Genomic DNA, 22,412 nt, shown 5'->3' with positions numbered 1-22,412 from the left:
TCCATACTGATATATTATTACGATTACCGAAGAATTGTAAACTTTCGATTTTCCATGCATGCTTCGAATGCACCAAAAAAGTTATGGTAATATTTAGGATTTCCTCACTTGTTCTCGGCCAAAATTTGCCGCTCTAGGCTGCAGCCTATTCAGCTTATTGATAACTCCGCCGCGGGTAAATATTTTAAATGTTGAAAACTTTGCAAAAGGTACGTTGCTGCAATATTTGTGCAGATTTGCGAAATATGTCTGAAATATTTTATGCCTTGCAAAATTATTGCGCCGCAATGTTTCTGGACTATTTTGTAATGTATCCGAAATATTTTAAACTTCGTAGAATAAAGTCACTTCAATCTCTCTGAAATATTACGCAATGTAGCAAAAATATATTAAATCAATATGCTTCACCCCAGTATTTCCTGCTACGTGGAGTATACGAAAAAAAAAATCGTCTCGTTGCTGAAATACGACACAATTAAGTTAAACTTCGAACGAACGCGGAACAAGTTTTTTGGTACCATAAAAAATATTATTTTCTACAATTTCGAGACACTTTTACGACGTAGAAATAAAAAATTGGAAACCATTTGCGATACAGATTTTTTTTCCTCAGAATTAGTCTGCTCACACTTCATATAGGATAAAGTTTGTTTTCTATCTACAAATTTGAGCATTTTTTTGAATACATTGGCACTAGCATCTATTAACGCCAATTATAAAATTGTATAAGAATCATCTGCAGTAAATGAGAAAACTTTATCTAATAGAGTTCTGTTCAAAGTTTCCTGCGAGTCGGTTTTCCGTACCTCTGGCATAGGTGTACAGCGAATTGAATGGAATTGATATAGCTTATTGCTAACGACTGATTTTCCTGTATATATAAGGTATAATTTCGTTGTGGAGATTGAGACGGAGACAAGAAGAGAGGAAGAGCGCGGGCGAGTAGATTTGAATGCAAAAATAACGGCTCTGAACCACATCGGAGTTCTCATAATCCTGGATTATCATAATAGGGTGATTTCTAGACAAATATCGGCCGCTTGGCTTCGGTTTTCCATGCGTCTGCAGATACATTTAATGCAGTTACCTCGCCTCTGTGTGCGTTAACGCACATATACATATGTAGATAAATGTTTCCGTGCACATATATATGCATATATGTATCTGTGCAGCGAATCCTCGTCCTCGTTGAATCTGTAACACATGTGGAAGCCACAGATATTATATGTGGAATCGAAAAACTCTCGTATTCAGTTAAACGAGTTTTCAAAATCTAATCTCGATCTCGATGAAATTCCGTACTTAGTCATATTAGAAAATGTAGAAATTTTATCTAAAGTTTAGCAATTTTCTGTTTCTATTTATAAGTGCTGATATAATTAGTTTTACGTTTTTTAAGTAAAATCGATACCGGATATTTTCTATTTACTATAAACTTATTTCGTTACTGCGAGAGTTTGAAAAATGTGTAAGGTTGAGTTCTACAATTTGAAACGTCTTGATTTGTATTTTATGGGTCCCCGATTTTTCCTGAATCACTATAAAAGTTCATGGTGAAATTTTCTGTAATGTTCTGAAAAGTCCTAAGGCACCAAGTTTTTTCACAGTTCTTTGTGTAATTCCAGATTAAACTTTAGGGTTTTTCACCACATTTCAGGAAAAGATGCTAACAAGATTCACCAAATATGGCCCCTGTGTTTGAAAAATCGGGTGAAAGTTGTTGCCGATAAGGTAGTCACTCTATCCACTGGCAGCTACGAAATTGAGGATATTGAAAAGTATGTTCAAGACGCGTTAAAAAATACCAACATTGAGATCAGCATAAAGCCTAAAAACAATACGTTATGCAGCGAAATCAAATGTAACTATATCGTAAATTTAGAACCTGACGATTCTATTGGTCAGCTTCTCGGATTTACACCGCGCGTATTGGCACCTAACCAAACGCACCATTCGGATATGCCTGTAACTATTGTCAAGGTCAACGCGTTGCGAGTCGAATGCAGCATTACAACGGGCGCCTACGTCAATGGACATGAAGTGCATACTATTCACGAATTTTTCCCTATCGTTCCACCGGGATATAAGGTCGTGGAAGTGCCGTCGCACGTCATTTACCTTCCGATCACCGTCAAGACCATAGATCACGTATAGCTTCGGTTAGTCGATCAAAACGGAGATCTGGTTAATTGTCGCGGAGAAGTTATAACTTTGAGACTGCACATCAAATCGCAATAACAGATGGGTATTGTATATAACAGATTGTCCAAAAAGAATTATATTAGTCAGTCAGTCATCGATCGATTCCTGAACCGCTAACACGTCGAAACGTGGAGTTCCTAATAGCTCTGGGTCTAAAGCTGACACCTTTTGGAAAAGGAATTTCCGACAAATAAAACTGCGATTCTGCTGTTTCGTTGTCTGCTACGTACCATGGAGGAGGAAATCTTGAGCATTCAAACACTTGTCGTCTCTGACGAATCAATCGCCCACCAAGAAATACACGCACACAAACCGTACGCATCGTCAACTTTCAACAACAGCGATGAGATTCGAATCACCGTTCAGCATCAGGATTTATATGTATTACCGAGCAAGAGTTCGCTGCATATCTCTGGAAAATTGCTCAAATCGGACGGCACTGTAGCAGCGATCACAACTTCAGTTAATAACGCCATCTGCCATTTGTTCGAAGATGTACGGTACGAACTAAACGCTGTAGAGATTGATAAATGTAAAAACGTTGGTCTTATCAGCCTGCTGAAAGGTTTCGCTTCGCTCAACCCTGGTCAAAGTTGGCTTATGGAAAATGCTGGATGGCTCGATGTTCAGGAAACAAAAAAATTAACTGATGCCGATGGCAACTTTGACGTAGTTATTCCCTTGAGCATGATATTGGGCTTCGCTGAAGACTATCACAAGATCGTCGTTAACGCGAAACACGAGCTGATTCTTACAAGATCAAAAAGTGATTTAAATGCCATCGTTCAAAATCAAGACGAAGACTTTAGAATCGTGATCGATTAGGTGGAATGGTTAGTACCCTATGTGAAGCTCTCGGATCAACGAAAAATCGCACTGTTGAATATCATTGAAAAAGATACACCAGTCTCCATGAGCTTCCGCAGTTGGGAGTTGTACGAATATCCTTTGCTACCGGCAACCACGAAACACGTTTGGACTGTGAAAACGTCCACCCATTTGGAAAAACCGCGATTTGTCGTGCTTGGTTTTCAAAGGAATCGAAAAATCAAAGCCGGCAAAAATGCCAGTCATCTTGATCACTGTAACATTATTGACGTCAAGCTCTTCTTGAATTCCGAGTATTATCCGTACGGTAACCTGAACTTGGATATAGGTCACAATCGCTTTGCTTTACTGTACGAGATGTACGCAAACTTTCAAGCCACCTATTACGGCAAAGAACTCGAGCCTCTGTTGACGAAGAGCAAATTTCTACAGTACAAACCTCTGATTTTCATCGACTGTTCGAAAGAAAACGAGGCTCTGAAATCTGGATCGGTAGATATTCGTATCGAATTTGAGGCTAAAAATAACTTTCCTACTGGCACATCTGCCTACTGCTTGATTTTACATCATCGTATAATTGAATATAACCCACTGAGTGGTGGGGTGAGAAAATTGGTATAAAAACCTTGAACGTTGTGACAATCGATTCAGTATTTTTCGCGATGGAGTTCATCGTCGACGTACAAGGATTTAGAAGACCGGGTCCCGGTTTTACACCAAAAGAGTTGGCAGTTGTGTCACTAGACGAAGATACCAACCCGTCAATTTTTCTCTTCGAACCTCCGTACGATTGGAATTATTTACTCGCTACATTCAAAAGCGAAAATTTGTGGCTGTCACGGATTTATCATGGACTATCCTGGGAAGATGGTGATTTACTTTTCGAGAAGCTTGACTTCACCATCGAATGAATGTCGCTGCGTAATGCTTCAACAGTTTACGTAAAAGGTTTGGAGAAGAAAAGTTGGCTGCAGAAAATTCTGGGTGAAAAAGTTGAAGTCGTTGATTTGATGGATTTGGGTTGTCCGTCGTTGCAGAAATTGAATAAAATGTCAGACACGAATTCAAATTGTACGCATCATGCTATATTGCGTCCAAACTGTGCAGCTCAAAACGTATTGTTACTGCGAAATTTTTTAATCAAACACAAAAGACAATCGGTATCTACTGGAACAGTTATTCATTCTCATTACGTAAAGCATGGGTACGATATCGTTGAGTAAGAAACATGTAATTACACTCATATATGAGCATTATGCATTTCATGTTAAACTGTAATCTTAAGTTGTTTTTTTCAATAAAATATTTTGCATCGTCAATATCAACCGTTAATTCAGAACCTCTCTCCTGCTAGTTAAGAGTTTATTTCAGAACCTTCCAGAATTCAACGTCGCACCGCAATCCGTTGTCCGCAGGCCACTCACCGTCAAGTCGAAACTCGTCGGACGATTCCGAGAATCTTTCAGGGTCAAAGAAGCTCTTTCTCACGGTCCTGGACCGCTCGCCGTCAAGTCGAAACTCGTCGGACGATTCCGAGTATTGTTTTCGTCGGACGATTCCGAGAATTGTTTGTCTGAAATTCGTTGAAGGTCAGAGCGGGTCTTTCAGAATTCAACGTCGCACCGAAATCCTTTGACCGCATGTCGCTCACCGTCGAGTCGAAACACGTCGGACGAATTGTTTGTCAGTCTAGATTCGTTCAAGGCCGTGAGAATCTTCTCGAACCTTCTGAAAGCTCTCAAAACTTGACACATGCCAGGATTCTCGGTCGAACGTTCCAGGATCCACGGGGTCCGCTCGAACGCCTGAGGATTCACGGAGTGCGCTCGGTAATGCAGTTATCGATCCCGCTCGATGTCATGATCTTCTTTACCGACAAAGAGCACAATTTATCCCACAAGGGAAAATACCACGGCAATTTTAGGCATTTTTCACCGAGAATAATGGTCATTTGGAGGATTTCTTACCGACAATCATGGTCCTTTGGAGGATTTTTTACCGACAATCATGGTCATTTGGGAGATTTTCTTACCGACGAGCGGTTGGCAGAGCACATTTTATCTTACGAGAGTGGGAGTAACCTTCAAGGGTTTGCGTCTGGGATGCACGGATAGGCGGATTGGTCGGCGGATAGGCGGCTTGGTCGGTAAGGAAGGTGTTTCTATCCAGAACCCGCCTTGTTATACTACTTCCTCTTTAATGCTCCGTGGTCTCCTCCCTAATATTGCTTCCTGCAGACAATTTAGTATGTCGCGATGTCTGACGCTGTGTGTACACACACAAATGACGTCAGCAGGATACAATACATCTATAGTGAACCGACCCACGACTCAACACGACGGATTGACTCAGCTTCACCAACGGCTAAATCCTTCTTCCATTTCCGGTGAAGCAGTGGCCGGACAGTGATAAAACCGGATCAATCCGGATTTTCCGTATATATCTGCCAGCTGACCAGCGGTCAGCACAAGTATTCGAGGCAAAGCAGCCGTGCTAGCTCACATCCGCGTACGAGCAGTGTTAGAGCACAGAGCCGACCTGACTGACAACAGATTTTCCATGTCAATCGGCCGCACTTACAGCGAGCCAGTACGGCCCATTGGAATCATTTCGTATTAAACAAAAAATTATGCAGATATAGTGTGTGACTATAATTATCGTATAATAAAATATTATTACTAATAATCAGCTTTTCGTATTCTACCCAGGTTTATTTAGTAATTAATACATACAAATGTTCGAGCAATAAGTCGGGACGATCAATTTATTTGATTTGTTAATTTTTATATACGATTCATGATACATTTTTATCTTTTAAACTGTTTATTAATCCATCCGTGTCTCATATGTACATATACATGTTATAATCTCTAACTTAAACCAACGATGCGTTTAATTATTTTAATTTGGGTTTATTCTACAAAATTAGTCTCGATCGAATATTCACTCACACTTTTACGTATTATCTTAAAAATTCGAACTTGTATTCAATATTATTGATATAGAATAATGACGTTGAATAGTGTTCTTCGTCTTGATTTATTAATCGTTGTCGGTACCGAAATTTTAATGACTGTATCTTTGTCGAGATCTTTATTTTTCCAAGATACGTTTTGATGAACACTTAGTTAGAACTTCACATGAGTTTCAGAAAATCTTTCAAATACGTTAAAAGAGTACATTTTACATGCCGTGCTCTCAAGTCAGGCACCGAGAAAACGACTTTCTGAAAAAACAAGCGTAGATAATTGGTAAAGGAGCACACCACGTGACTGACCCTATGAGTCGGATTCTTTTCATAGTGAGTATTTCGACTCTCAGCGGGAATATTTGAACCGTTGCAATAGCTTTCAAAGTAAATGTAAAAAAATTCGGGGCCAGAGTTAAAGCAACCTATGCAATCGTGCCAAATAATAATATTTCTCGTCAATTACTTATATAGCCAGCTAAGCGCTAAAATAACACAGAAATCAGGCAATGATTATTATTGATGAATAGTATTTTCTTGACCTCAGAAGTATTGAAGTAAAATTGTTTTCTTGGATATGGAGGTCTTTGACGGAACAACCGAAAAAATTGTTATATCCAAGAAGACAATTTCACTTCAATAATTAATATCATTACAATTAATTAAAGTTCTTCTGGATTCACTTTATTTTCTTGATTTTACATAGCTCACTATTTTTCGTTATATTTCATTTGAATAACTGAATGCACACGATTTGATTCACTCATTAAATCTTATGTTTAATACAGTTTGTTCTCTTATCTGACAAGGCTCATAGATTGCTCGTTGACGATTGGTTAGTTTTCAGCTACGGTGATACGAATACAGGTGTACGGTATTGAGCAATCCGTGCCCGACGATTGACATTTGAGGATCCTGAGAGCATTCCACGGCATTCGCTCTGGTCTGCGGATAGGAAATCTCTCGCAATAAAAAAGATTAGGCACGAACATAGATTTATAGGTCTATGGCAGGAACTTCGCAATGCTAATTGGTCTACTCGAGTCCGCAAGATAGTGTTAAAATGCAGCCTGAATCTGAAAAAACGCGGTGACGATATTCTAACCTGCCCGAGTCTGTGATTGAAACTACGAATAGTTCACCAGGGTTTTTTGGCTGGGCAGTACCTGAGCCATTTCTTCCGAATCAACAAAGGGGTTGCTTTTAATTCATTTAAATCATCAAGTTTGTTCACACTCAGGACAAAACCTCACTGCATCACGGCTTCACGAGCAGAGGCTCTTGAAAAAGCCGTGAAGTTCCAATGTATTAATATTCATTTCCCATTATCGTGCGCAAAGTTGGATTTTTCGCACGCATTTACGTTCGCGAAATGTCATTTTTCCAAACGCTGAGAAGAGCGTGTGGGAATGTATAGGAATGTACGCGCGATACTGTTTTATACATCACAATTTTCATAATAATTATATGGATCGAACTTTGCGCAACTTAATAGGAAAAATAGTATACGATACTCGTACGCTGCGTGGGCCACACTCGCTCTCTTGTTGTTTTGAAGTCCGCTTGTGCGGAAAACACCTACTTTGTGCACTCGTATCGTAATGTAATATTTGAATTCTTGTCACTTGTACTATATTTACGCTTCAGAGTATTGCATTAAATTGATATTGATGCAACAACAAATTACGTTAACGAGCTTATTTAACTGAGAGAAATGTGGTAAACTGGACAAGTAGATTTGATATTCCAATAAACGTAAAATGTATCGTCAACAACTATAATAACATCGAATAGTTAACTATACTACATTTTCTTCAAGCTCCGACAATAATCAAACCGTTGGTGTAACAATATCCATTGTATTATCAAAAATTACTACAACGAAAATAAAATTAGAAATAGTGAGTGTCTTGTCCAGGTCGAGATGGCTGGAATGCTCTATATACAGGGTGTTTCTCAGTGAACGCCTCAGTATTTTTAATTACCTATCAGTAACGGGAACAAATATCTGATTGTTCTTATTAGCGGTCGTTTTCAATAAAATATCTTATAATTCGCCATGGATAACTGCCATAATAATCATGTAAATCATCCACACAAATTATACTTGGTAATAAGCCAAATGAATATCCAACTAAACATTTATAACCATTACGTAACCTGAAGATGGTTGGCAGGACCCGGCTGATGCATTGGCAAACAAAATAAATAGATTTTGACTAACATCGACGAAGTTAGCCTCAAGGAACAAATATCGGTAAAGCAGACCTACCGAGCCATAGTCACATTAACGTAACTTAGGAACGTGATCAATGAACGTTTTAGCATAAGTTATAAACAACGGAACCAAATTGTTTGGCCAAATCCACACAACTTGGCAACACGGGCAAATTTAGCCCACTCGCGAGGACTTCAAACAAGCTACCTATCGATAACTCGGTAGGTCTGTATTACCGATATTTGTTCCCCTCAGTGGTAGGCTACCCAACATATAGCAGAGTTTAGTTGGAAACAGCCTGTACGTAGGTAGGTACACAATACATACCTTAACACACGTGTTCTTACAATATGAGTTCTCGCGAGCGAATGGAAAGAGTCGAGCGATGAGGGAGCAGAAACCCGCCGGACACATATCGGATATGTGTCAGGGGGACCGGAATAACCGAGGAATTTCCGAATGATTACGTGCTCGATGTCGCGTTGATACAGATCAAGGAAGTCCCGAGTTGAGCCTAACGTTGGAAACACTCTCCGGTTCTCACGTGGATCAGAGATCAGATCACGAGAGAACCTGTTGTACGAAAAGGGAAGAAAAACCCACGTTTTAACTTCTTTCAGACAAGATAAATGCTCCTTTCCATGATGTTGGTACTTGTAGGTACAGCTGAAAAAAAACGTGATGTACGAATTATATTCACTAGCAATCTTCCATCAAGGAATATGATATTGATTTAGGGTGTTCATTACTCACATTGAAATTTATACTGCCTCAAGGAACAAATATTCAGAATTCATATTTTCTCACTTATCGCATTCATTTCGGCATCTCTATAATTTCATTAACTTGCAGAATAAACTTGGATCATCTCTAATGTAAGACCTGCGTTTTTATGCTTATTAAATACAGTTGGAAACGATTGATTCATAATTATTTGACTGAATACGTATTTGGACAAAAAATCTCCTCAAGTGTATTTTTGAGTTCAATCAAGTGATAATCTTGTTCATTCACTACAGTCAATAAAATTATTCAATTAATGAGAAGAGTTTCTATATATTGTTTATAATTTGCTCAGATTGAATGACATTCTGCTGACGTGGAAACAAATACTGGGAACATGAAATTGCGGATTCATGTATTTGATATAGTTTTTATATAATTCTTCATGAAACTATATTCGATAGGAATAATTATGTTCATGAACAATATTTACGAAACTCTTAAGTTTCCTGGCTTAGAGTAATGTAACGAAAATATAGATAGCAATTGATTCACTGAGGCAAAAAACTGATAAAAAGACAAAAATCATAGACATTTCAAATTATAATGTGATGCATCATAGTAGAAATAACGATTTCCGGTCAAATTTCTTAATAACTTTGTACTGTAGCCAATTTTTACGTTATCGAAAATTTTTCTCCCTCATTTTCAGTCCACTTTAATCGCGTTTTCCGGCTATGCGATGGAAATTACAAATTGTGTCTCTTGCATGTGATACATGCCAGCAATTTCCGAGAGATATGAAACAGTTTGAAAATGCGGGAGAGCTGATAGCAAACGCACTGCACATTGCTGTAACAAGGAAAGTTTGCATTTTGGACAATGCTGGTCTTGTCTAATATCTAATGTCTATATCGTCTTCATACTGTTTGCCCTTGCTTAATAGCAATCGTTTTTATATCCACAGTTGAAATTAATAATCGAAGAATAAAGACAGCGCCCAGAATGAAAATAAATCACCTCTGAATCGTGAAAGGGAACTTTTAATTCGGTTCTTCGGCATTGCATTGTCTTCGCTGCGACACAATTCAACGAAAGAATTTATTCGTTGCAGGTAAACTGATGCAGAACGTTGCTCAGTTCTGTCACGCTTCTTTTTTCTTGTTTTCCTCTCTTAACAGGTAATAAATCTTAATTTTTCGCCGTTTGTTTTGATCAAACAAGTATTTGGAGCATTATATGCCAAATCCTAACTTAGACCGAAAATTGACTTTTTTGTGCGATAATGTTAATAATTTCGATGTAACAATAAATACAAAATTTTTCTTCTACGATGTAGTACGATTTATTTTTGAGAAACCCTTGCAAAGAAAATGTTTACAGTAAATAACGTCGAAATAATCGCAATAAAAAATTTTATTCCCGTTGTCATACGTTTATAGAAAAAGTTGTTTAAGCTACGAGCGGCAGTTTCGTTAGAGTGATGAAAAATTAAAATGAGGTGTGCATGCTCGTTTGCAGCAAAAATGTAATCTTCACCGGTGATGAATAATTAAATCCCGGCAGTATGGGAAGAGAGTGAGCGTGACAATTAGGTTTACTGTACTGGCGTCTGGTCGTTTGGCCGTAGAACGTCCTCGCTAAATAGGACGTGGAAGAAAATTAAAAACATAAAACAGGGCTAAGCGGGATTGGAATACTGCAAACACACGGTTCTCACCCTGGCTTTCCATACGAAAAGACCCAGTTGAAAATATCTCGAGAACGTTATTCGTAACTGGCATCAATTAAACAAGGCTGCGTGCTTTGAAAATCAATCAAATTGAAGTATAGTTTTCGTTACAAGAAAAAAAACCCTTATTTTACGTTCACGATAAAAATTTTAATGCCGAATTGACTTGGTATTTTTTGTTTTTTCTAGCTTGTCAATAACTGGCTCGCTCAAACATTTATGCATAAATAGATTGGTTGTTTTATATTTTTTCTATTGTTTACACCGGTTTTTTTTTTTTATAATCTCTCGTAATTACTGTATAAAATTCTTGCTTCAGCGAAACACTCCTTGGTTCGTTATAAGCCTGGATTTAAGGCTGCGGAGGAAGAAAGCTGACATTTTGAATCAACCTCATTGTGAGCATTTCAACTTCGTTAGGTTACTTAAAGCCAACGTTAACATGTTGCATATGTTCACATACGATGGCAGTCCATACAAAACCGACCAACCCGTGAGCCCGACCATTTTAGACTTTGCTGAAATTTTTTTATTATATTGTACCTATTGAAAACAGTCTTTCGGAATTTTTTTAGACTTTTCACTCAATGCTTCCAGAGACAATAAATTTTTCAAAATTTTACAAAAGCTCAATTTTTAATTTTTTTTTAATACACGTAGCTTTTTCAAACACAGATATCGATTTAAAATGCTGTGTCTTTTTTTTTCGTTTTGAGTTGTAGTTCCATAAAGAAAATAAGAAAAAAAAAATAGATATTCATTCTCAGGTCTTCTTTAGTTTTAAACCTAGGTTTTTTTGTTTCAACATTTGTATTATTTTGGCTTTTTGGAAAAACTTCACCATTTTTCAAGAAATATTTGTACAAGTACCGAAAAATTGGAAGCTTGTGATATTCATAACTTGTATTTTATTTCTATTCGTTACAGCGCGTGGAGCCATTGTTTTCAAAAAAATAAAACGGATCCAAGTTTTGAAAAAAAGTATTTTGGGTTTAAAACCGAAGAAAATATATGTAAATGAATTTCGATTTCTTTTTTCGTATTTTCCTTAGGGAACTGCAACTGGAAACGAAAAAAAGACATAGCATTTCATATTGATATCTGTTTTTGAAAAAGCTATGAGTATTGAAAAAAAAAAATTTGTGCGAACTTTTGTGAAATTTTGAATAATTTATTGTGTTTGGACGAGTTGTGACAAAAATCTCAAGAAATTTTGAAAGAATGATTTCAGTAGGTACAAGGAAATACAAAAAAAAAAAAACATCAAAATACGAAATGAGCGGGTCAAGGGTCAGTCGGTTTCATATGGACTGCCCCATATACATACGTATGTAGGCGTTACACGTACTGTCACGTTCTGGAGTCAATCTGTCATCCGGGAATTAGCTTTTGCACCTCTGCAGCCCCTTTTTATACCTTATTTTATGCCTCCTGTCACCCTCTCATTCTTCTCATCGATCTCCTGACGCTGGTGGTGATTCACGAGCTTATAATATAAGAGGGTAACGGCACAGCCAGGCAGTAAATACATGTATAGGGGGCATTCCACTCGGAATAATCGAATTTTGAAGCTGATACGTAGAACTTCCAGAACGATCCTATTTTGTTTTTGTTAATTTTTTTTTTTCTATATGGACAGCCGCAAGTTATGAATCTGCAATCAGTTTTCAAACTTTGTCCTTTTGCCAAATCCTCAAAAAATTGAATTTTTCATTCCAGTAGTTCAAAGATGAGTCCAACGATGGGATCAATTTTGGTATATTTTTGGGGGCAGTTTGAACATTGTTGAGGATTTTGAAAGGATATTCAGAATCTTTTTTCCTCGTTTCGATCACTTTAAGGTTGGTCTCATGATAGTGTGATTCTTTTTCTCATTTTTCTAAATCAATTTGGAATTTTTACAATGTTTTAAACTTTGACATTCCAAAGATTATACAAATTTTGAGAACTTTCAAAGATAGAATATACAAGAAATGGTTCCTTCATGGGGCCAACTTAGAAGAGATGAACAATAAAATTGTGACTTGTTTTGAAATTTTTGAAACGCTGGCGATTTAAATTAGTTCTCAAAATTACGAGAACAATGAAATCATCATAGGGTTGTTCTTAAAGTTGTCGCAATGAAAAATGCAATTTGTAGGGATTTTTTTCAGAATTAGGGAAAAAGTTGAATTTAGTATCAAAAGGTTCAAATATTCATAACGCAGAGACTTTGGCTGGAATACAAAAAAAAATTTCAGTCAAATCAAAAGTGGTGAAGTGAAAAGCCTAGTGATTTGTCATGGAATGCCCTATAAGCATGATAGTCTTGCTATTTGCCAAACTCACGACGGCTGAGGCACGAGTGAAGGTGTCCGAGTTTCAGACTGATTATGAACTTCGCATTTCGACACGGAGCTTTACTCCGTTTACTGGAACCTGGACAAAGCTGGCGTTGTCCATCACCAGAGGTATCTGAAGACCTGGTCCAGGAGTGAAGCGGTACTTGGACAGTAAGCTGACAAGGCCAACTTTTGTTTGGAGCAGTCCGAATCTCATGCCTGGAGTTTCAAAAGAGATTAATTCTCTATCAAATATAACCTTACCGAAAAAATCCCAAATTCATCTTAAATTTGGGGGGAAACTCGTGCCCCCTCCTTCCCCCCTCCCCCCGCCCCCTCCAACTTAAGGGCCAGGATTGCAATTTGAATTAATTATTTTTAGCTGGACGGTTTGATGTAAGTGTATATAATTTTTTGTCCGACGATATCTCGATAACGAATTAACGGATTTTTATCATTTTAGTCTGAATTGATGCAGTTCTTCTCATCTCAGAATTGATCAAATTTAGGATTTAATCGGTCCAGCAGTTTTCTAATCACACGAAATATTGGAGTACAATAAAAAGTAAATAAGTAAGTATTTTGGCTGGACCACAAAGGCTGAAGACTTCAGGTTTCGATGGGTTTTGAGCTCTTAAAACATCGGCAAATTTTTCTCCACTGTTTTTCAACTTTTTTAATCAGTATAACTTGAAAAGTACAAATCGAATCATAAATGTAAACCGTTCTGAACTAAGAGGCGCGTCGATTGAGACCGAAGTCATCAAAACCTGTCGATTCACTCTCGAGATACATATTTTTTATCTGATTTCTCATTTTGCTTACGGAACAACTCAAAAACTTATACTGAACTGACCAAATCCAAAATCTGATAAGTTCTAAGTTGAGGAAAGCTCTTTCGATTCAGACTGCCAAAATCTTCCAAACACTGTAGGAGGTGATTCTCTATAGTTTAAAACGTCGAGCTTTAATAAAACTTTAATCTTTAGTGTTATAGATTTGCTCCCCTATTCTTTTGTATCGAAAAACTTTCGAAGGAAAATGAGAAATTAACGAGAAGGTAGAAATTTAATCGATGATATCTCAAGTACGGATCACAGGATTTTTGTAATTTTAGTCTGAATTGACGCGACTTTTTGCAATTTAGAGCAAACTATATTTCGGATTCGATAAGTTCGGTAGTTTTACAGTTATTCAAACAATGCAGTTAAACGGCAAAGAATTCAATTTAAAGACGTTCTCTGAGCTCAAAATGCATTCAATATTTCTAGACTAGCATATTGACCCTTTGCAGCATATATTTTTTGTTACACTCAAATTTCTTGAAACTGGGTGAATAAGGGTTCTAGATTTAAAAAATGTGGTCAGATCTAAGAAACTTTCAAAATTCAAAATGGAGGATCTAATATGGTGGACTGAAAACGTGGAAGTAATCGAAGAGCTTGAAAATGCACACTCGGGGGTTTTTTAGAACACCAAATGCGATTCCGTTATCAAAATTACGACATCAAAGATGGCGGATCCAATAGGGCAGACTGAAAATATGAAAATTGATCTGATTTTCTTGAAACTTGTTTCTTGGGGGTTTTTGGAAACACTGATAGAGAATCTGAATTCAAAATGATAAAATTCTATATAGCGGATTCATTTTGGTGGTCAAAATATAAAAAAAAACAGAATCAGACTTGCTCGAAATTTGCAACTTGAGAGTTTTTGGGTCGTTGTTAATGAACCTAAAATCGTAATAGTGACATCCTTTATCCTTTATCAATGCGAAAAATGACCGCGTTTCCGCCAGGAGACTTCGGGGCCACTCAGCTTGACTTTTTTTATATTTGCAGTCCCCCATATTAGATCCATCATTTCGAGTTTCACCATTGTAATGTCTGATACGTGTTCGGCGACCTCAAAAACCCACGAGTAACAAATTTGAAGCGAATAGGAATAATTTTTATATTTTCAGTTCGCCATATTGGGTCCCCCATCTTGAATTTTGAAATTTTGACGAAGGTTCTTTCTTAATCACCCCAAAAATCCGAGATTACCAAGTGTCATTTTTCTAGTCCCCATAACGTTCCCACAGTTATATTTATTCTCTAAAAACTAGCATTTTCAGCACTATGTTTATTTACAGCGCTCACTATATTCGCGGAATCATTATAGTCCCTCTTAAAACATTGACATTGACATCTTAAATATCCAATTACGCAAGAAAGAAAAGAAAAAAAAAAAGTAAAATGGCAGCGATATCTCAAAAATTTTGCACAACTTGAATAAACGATTCAAAAAGGTGTCTCATACATGAGACGCTGTGCCGCATAGGGCTAAGGTGAGTTAGACAGACCACCATTGTTTTTCGAAGAGGTAATCACGAAAAGACAGCGTCCTTACCGATGCAGCTCCTCGGCCCGTCCCCAAACGGCAAGTAGGCGTACTGATGCCTGCGGGCGATGTTCGCCGCGTCGAAGCGTTCCGGGTCGAAGTTCTCCGGTTCCGGATAAAGTTCGGGATCCCAATGGAGTCCGAGAACCGGAATGATAATTGGGGTCTTCTTCTCGACGCGGAGGCCAGTTCCCAGAAACTCAAAATCTGCATTGCACAGTCGGTTCAGAATCGGAACGACCGGATACTTCCTCAGAGTCTCTGTGAATCGTCGATTTCATTAGTATCCATACGAAGGATCGTGCCGGACTTTGGAATCCGTAAAACCGACCAGAGACGACTTTGTGAAGATAGACCATCGCCCTGATGCTCTCGTATGACAGTTCCCCGAATTCTTTCGAAACTCTGTTCACCTCTTCCGCCACTTTGTCCTGCAACACCTGGTGCAACGCCAACTCGTAGAGGCAGAAGGTCACCGTCGATGACGACGTGTCGAAGCCGCCGATCCAGAAGACAAAGGCCTGTGCTGCTCCCTCTAGCATCGTGATTTTCCGATTCTCGACATCTTCTTCAGGGTAAGAAGCCTCAGACGCTGCAAAGGCAGAAAGATGTTGCCGAAGTCACAGCATCAGAATTGTCAAAGTTTTGCGGTACAAGTGACCATAATGGGTATTAAGTTAACGATACTGATGCGTATGCTAGAAATACTCAAATTTCAAAGTAATGATATCAAGCAATGCTTACAATAGTATAAACATGATTCTGATGACAATTAACAACACAAGGCGACAGAATTGCTCGTATCGCAATACTTTCGTGTCTCAATCACACGATACATAAAAATTAGATTTTTCAAATTTTTTCGAGATTAAAAAAAAAAAACAAAAAATGGCAATTTTTAGACAGGTTTAAATAACTATAAAAAACTAACGGTTGTAGGAAAAAATCTGAACAAATTAAGAAGTGCTTTTTTGCGACCGGAGAACGGAATAAAAATCCTAAACGAATTAAAAATGGTGAGGGAAAATCATCAGTCGAGTTCACATGGAATGCCCCATGCATAGAAGAGAATCTGGCTAAATCCCCGAATTTTCCGATAACTTTACCACGCCCTACAAAGTACTTGCATTTTTATATGGAAAAATGCATGCATTTGAAATTATTTTAAAGAAAACTGTTGATTACTTCAAAACTATATTTCATAAAAAAATGTCCTGTGGCCATTCTGTATGAACTTTAATGCTCTACAAAAAAGATCTGTTGTAAAATTTTCTTAAATCTAATATTTATCACGTTATTAGCGAAAAAATGAAGACCGTTCTTTGCTGATAATGTGATGAATATTGGATTTACGAAAATTTTACAAAAGATTTTTTTGATACACAGTTTTAAAGCAATGAACAGTTATCTTAAAAAATGTCAAATACATGCATTTTCTTACGTAAAAAATCGACTACTTGGTGGAGCGTGTTAGTTATGGGAAAAAACCGGAGATTTAGTCAGATTTTTTTCTACATGTATATGTCGATTACTTTTATGGGGTAAGCGCAAAAAAATTCCGACATGACCAAAATAAGACCCACCCTAACACGATACTCATCAGTTTCTTTGAGATTTTTATCCGAATCTTTTGCAATTCTCATTTTAACACTTCGGAATGACATACTATTTAAGATTGTAACCATTCGAACTAATGACACTCGATTTAACGGTCAGTCTCAATTTTGACAGTTCACAATTCAGACCCGCACCTACCACTTTAACCATTCATATTCAAAAGTGGAAATGAAATATTCAGCCACCTGCCAAGGGAGGTGAAGTCTCATCATTGTCATTGGCGATGTAGCCTTTGTTCATGAGCTGGATAACAACGTCCAGAAAGTCATTCCGGACAACTTTATTGTCTCGTCTGTACTTTACTGCCTGTTCGAAAACATCGATGAAGAATTTCGGGGCCTCCTTCCCAAAGACTGAAATTTTCAACAGGTGCAAAACATATGGACAGATGATCGCGAGCACGTTAACTAGTATTCGTCGCTCGAAGACCTTGCGACCCATCGTCCGGAATTCTGCCTCTTTATTCTCAAGGCTGTTGCATTTTATGTCAAAAGCGACCGAGGCGATCACATCGGTGGAGAACCTTGAATGGACAATGAACAATACAATATTTCCAATATAACTTTTGTAATCGGTTGATTCGTAAACCAGTCAGCCAACCTTGCCATGAGTTCTTTGACCTCGATGAGCTCTGAGTTCTCGGCGTCTTTTGCAACGCGCTGAGTCAGGGTTTCGGAGATTTCCTTGATGGTGAAGAATATCTGTTTCATTTTGCTCGCGGTAAAAACGGGGGACAACTTGTTCCTCAAGAATCTCCACTTGCTGCCGGCAATCGAGAAGAGGTGACCCGATAACGGATCGGACTCTTCATTGCAGTATATACCACGGTCGTGGAAATGCGCGAATTCTTTTGTGAGGACCACGCGAATCAAGTCCGGATCCGCAACAACAAGAACCGGCTGATGGAACATGAAGATGCCAAAAATTCGGCTATTCTTCAAGTCCAAGTAAGAGTCGCGGATCACTTCACCTGGAATACCCATCAGATCGGTTATAGACAGTTCTTCTGTAGGTAAAATCTTCCACAAGGAATACTAATCATTTTTCAAAATTTGACTCGGCATATCGGGGATGAGATACTCTTCAATTTTCTGCCCTATGCTATTGATCTTATTGTTCATTTTTTGACCCAGTACGACGAAAAACAACTTTGAACACTTTAAATATATTCTGTTTCTAATTGAACACATGATCGTTTCATGGATGATGCTGGTTATCCTACCAAATGAGCGTTTCCCGGCAAAGACCGGTCCCATGTTGCCAATAGGCACAACCGGTTTGACGTAATCAACGTTTTTCCAACTCCAGTAGTTGAAGGTCACATACTTTAAATAGACGCACGCAGCTAAAGTGATTGCAATCGCCGCAGCAGCGAACTCCAGAACAAAATTGGCAAGCCCCATAATTTTACCGTTGAAATAGGAAGTATCACGTCAGTTTTACTGTGTTTTAAATCACTTTGCATTCGTGAAAAAAAAAAAAAATTCTTCCAACTAATACTATGTGTTTCAAATTAGTCTTAATGATGATGTTGATATATTTTACATAGTTGTTTTAATCAGTATTCAATGCCACAACGATCAGGCGATGGAAAATTCAAACCTGCAGATTTACATTTAAGAATCAGTTGATACTTGGGATTTTAAATTAATTGACAAATTATAATAAAATCACTCTTCATAATGCAGAACATTGAACGCACAAAGTCCGCGAGCTAAACCAACTGAGCAGCTCGGTAGTCGGTGCAATCTCCTCCCACTTTGTTCCTAGGAAATTACTCGGTATGTAGGTTATAGTGGGAAGCGAATTAGTGCGCCTTCTCTCGCTCTTGACCAAGTCTTCGTTGCTGTGCCATTTGCAGGTTTGTATTTTACAGAAGATTTGATGGAAGAAAGAAAAACTCATCGAATATCATAGAAAGTGAACTTTTTTTCTTCCGTGGACACGTCAGTGAAACATAGAATTTATTTACGTTATATTTCAACTATCAATTAGGGTTATCAATGTAATTGGACTTGGATGTACTTTCGGTTGAAATTTTTCTAATGATTTCCATGATTATACTTGTTCGTGTCGTGTGTGATTCTGTATAATAATGCCCTTCATAAGATTGGCATTTATCATCAAATAAATGAACTGTATTTTTTGTCGAATACAATTAACTTTGCATTGGAATGACTAGTTGATAACAGCTTTTTTTACTACACTACTAACGTATGCAATTTGAAATGGTTTCTTTTTGCCACTTGTACCTTAGATTCAGATTTTATAGAATCGATGACTTAAGAGGACTGAACAGATTATCATATTGCCAATTCTGTACTGGATAGACGCAGTTTATTAATTTTTCTTTGTTGCATTAATTGCTGTTGATTACAGTACGACTATAGATGCGTGTTAGTGGCATTCGGACATTCAGGCATTGTCAGTAAAAACAAAATATTCTGCAGCAAACAAGTAAGAACAAGATATATCGGGCAGGCAAATTGTGGAAATTAAAGCGTTTGTTGCTTGTGCCAAGTAAAGTTTTCGAGCATACACTTTTCATACAGCATCGTGTTTTTGTTTCGTGTGATTGAATAAATACTATCGCTGTAAATGCTATATGCTATAGTGACATGTAAAATTTACATTTCTAGGTCATTATTTCACGTCAATGATGCGACAAATTATTCTCCGTGATCACTTTGTCGTTACAACATTCATAATTTCAATTCAATTCAGGGTTTTCCCCCGATTTCACGACAGAGACTGCGCATCACCTTCATTTAATAATGAAGAATAATAGCAAATATATGATAAAAAATCAGGTAAGTTTAACCTTAAGGTAACTTGGCGGTGATAATAAATGTCAAAAAGTTAATTATATTTTCCATTATTTTAACTTTTCTTTACAATTCACAGAAATGTTTTAATTATTGATGGTCAGATTGCCAATTGGATAGCAACTTTTGTTTTATAAGTTAGAAGGAAAGCTGTGGAGTTATTTTAAGATTCATTGAGAAAATGTAGAACGAAGCTTTGCGAGGATTACAAATTTTCGAAGTAGTTGGAACAAATATCTATGAACTGACTGATTGTGAATACACACATACTAAATAGGCAAGAAAGTTGGTCCATGATACTCCGATCAGAATATAAAAATTTATGCCAAGCAAAAATTGTTAGAAATTTTCTGACGCATACTTTATTTCAAATGGAATAGAATGTTTCAAATCTCTCATCATGCCGTTAAAGCTGTTTCAATTTCAGCGAGTCATTTTGTGATCGCATTTCCGGTCATGCTCACAATACCTTGAACCATAGTTGCGTGCACTACAACTACGTAAACAATTGTCCATATGTATAATTATTCCACCAGTCGCAGTCTCTGAAGCATGGCCATGCGAGTGGCATTAGGCTCAGGATGTTGTACGTAATTCTGCGAACCATCGATGACCCATCAGTATGCTATAAAGTAACAGAAAAAAGCTCAAATATTTGCTGGTTATGGTCCAAAAGACTCAAAATATTCGTTTACGCGTTCTTTCTGCTCTTCGGTCTCAGAGAACGGAAAGAAAAGACAATTATTCCCCAAAGATATCATTTCACTTCCTTAAAACTGATTACGATTCGATATTCAAAAATTTTTTTTGTTGTCAAATTCAAAAAAGAAAAGCGTTTCTCTTCTTGCTCACACAATGACGGTGTTAAAATGGGGTCTCAGGGTAGGGAGCTAAGAAACCCGTTCACGGTCTTGGCAGGAAATTGACAATTTGGGGGGAAACTTGGTCTTTCCCTCCGAGATCCTTTGCCGTTTTATTCCCACCCTATGGATCCGGTGAGCGACAAAGGATATTCTTGAAAATGTTTTTAGATTATCTACGTGATATTGTGGAGGAAAAACAGGCGATATGAAATACCCGGGGCGGTGCAGGTTTGTCGCATCGTAATTCAGGTAATATATTGAGTCTGCGAACGCTTTTGATGTTGGCAGTGCCTCGGGCCTTCGAGTATTCTAAGAGAAGCACATCCCTTCTCTTCTTTTTGCGTTTTAAATGATTTCCGCCATCTTGATTCTCGTCTCAATTTCAAATACGTCTTCACCGCAATGAATATCCATCTACTACCTATGGGAAACAAAGCAATAATTAAAACAACTACAGTTGGTAATACAAATTACCCAACTGAGAAAAAAAACTAATAGATGTAGAGCTAGTGGCTTTATGAATGAGTAGATACATTTTAGGAGGTATATAGGGAGGGTTCTGCTTCAATCTGTTTTACCGGCCAAGCAGGGGCTGCAGGACGCGCCTCGTCTGCAGTCGATGTGTTACGGACCGAAGTTAACCTAACTTAACCCAACCTAACCTATCTAAACAACAAGATGGTGGGGCCAGATGCCTGACAAGATGGTTACTGGTCTAACCTTACCTAACGCATGTAAACAACAAGATGGCGGGGCACGATAACGTGGTGCTGGTATGGCAAAATGGCGGGGGGATTATACCATTTCAAAATAATAGCGGGGTACTTCGAATACGTGATTCTGCACTAATGGACACGATGGCGACATTGCAATTAAGTAGGCTGGGAATGTTGACTACCCATAAATTTTCCCGTAAATTCTTTACCCCAGGTATATTTTCATTCAGAGAAATACAAATATAAATCATGATAGCGATGAGTAGGGGAATATCGTTAGAATAACTGTGGTAAACATACTGTTTGAAAATAACGGTGAGATATTTTAAGTATGTGACAGTGAGATAGCACGCCGTATATGCGGGCGAAACGCTAGGCGAGTAGGAGTTGGGTTGTGTGAGTTCGGAGGTGCGACGAAGTCACTTGGCGGTAAGACACCAACCCGTAGAGCCTGACAAAATAGTAACTCCGCAATCGTGTGAGAATCTGGCCAAGTTTCAACGCTACGATTTTAATTATAGAAAGCCCCAAATCTCCCAAAATCAGAGGCCTCTGTGTGACCATCTCTACGAAGATTTAAACTCTTTTCATTTTTATTTCATCATAACGATTGATCACCATCTTCTTTTAATAGTGTGGAGGGAAACACAGATCTGTTACAAATATAGAACGCGAATGTACAATCGTACAAATTTATTGTGGGGGAAGGTGAGGTTGGTATACAAATGGCGAGCTTATTAAATAAGTTGTACTGTTCTCACAGTCTTCTTATCGTGAACTTCTGTATCCGTCGTGTGTGAAATTTATAAAACTTTCATCGAATGTGATGGATCTCAACAAAATGAACTTCGTCAGCCGCTTGGAAACTCTACCAACCAAGAGGATGGCAGGTCCGGAAGTTGGGGAGGAGTATAACGTGACGGGGATAAGACGCGTCAACACTAAATAAGGTCCGAGTATTCTGCTTGCACTTAACGAACAATTCGAAATATTCCTACTACCAAGAATCGTAAGTCT

The 22,412-nt window shown here is 37.9% G+C and overlaps 1 protein-coding gene across 3 annotated transcripts; it reads right to left on the bottom strand.

The window, feature by feature from the left end:
- Positions 1–9,339: 9,339 nt before the first annotated feature.
- Positions 9,340–18,699, bottom strand: LOC124175318 (probable cytochrome P450 6a14). Of its 3 annotated transcripts, none has more exons than XM_046555428.1 (7): positions 18,214–18,699; positions 17,592–17,961; positions 17,177–17,514; positions 15,706–15,966; positions 15,384–15,635; positions 13,000–13,211; positions 9,340–12,139 (listed from the first exon to the last, which is right to left on the bottom strand). In XM_046555428.1, the coding sequence occupies exons 1-6, from the start codon at positions 18,392–18,394 to the stop codon at positions 13,042–13,044; spliced, it is 1,572 nt and encodes a 523-aa protein (XP_046411384.1). In that variant the 5' UTR covers positions 18,395–18,699; the 3' UTR covers positions 9,340–12,139; positions 13,000–13,041. The 3 variants fall into 3 exon arrangements, with proteins under 3 accessions (XP_046411384.1, XP_046411383.1, XP_046411382.1); XM_046555427.1 differs by having other exon boundaries at positions 10,984–12,325; XM_046555426.1 differs by having other exon boundaries at positions 10,984–13,211.
- Positions 18,700–22,412: the final 3,713 nt, after the last annotated feature.

This window comes from Neodiprion fabricii, chromosome 2 (genome assembly GCF_021155785.1).
Source record: "Neodiprion fabricii isolate iyNeoFabr1 chromosome 2, iyNeoFabr1.1, whole genome shotgun sequence".
NCBI classification, from domain to species: domain Eukaryota; kingdom Metazoa; phylum Arthropoda; class Insecta; order Hymenoptera; family Diprionidae; genus Neodiprion; species Neodiprion fabricii.
This window is presented reverse-complemented; position numbering and strand designations above follow the sequence as displayed.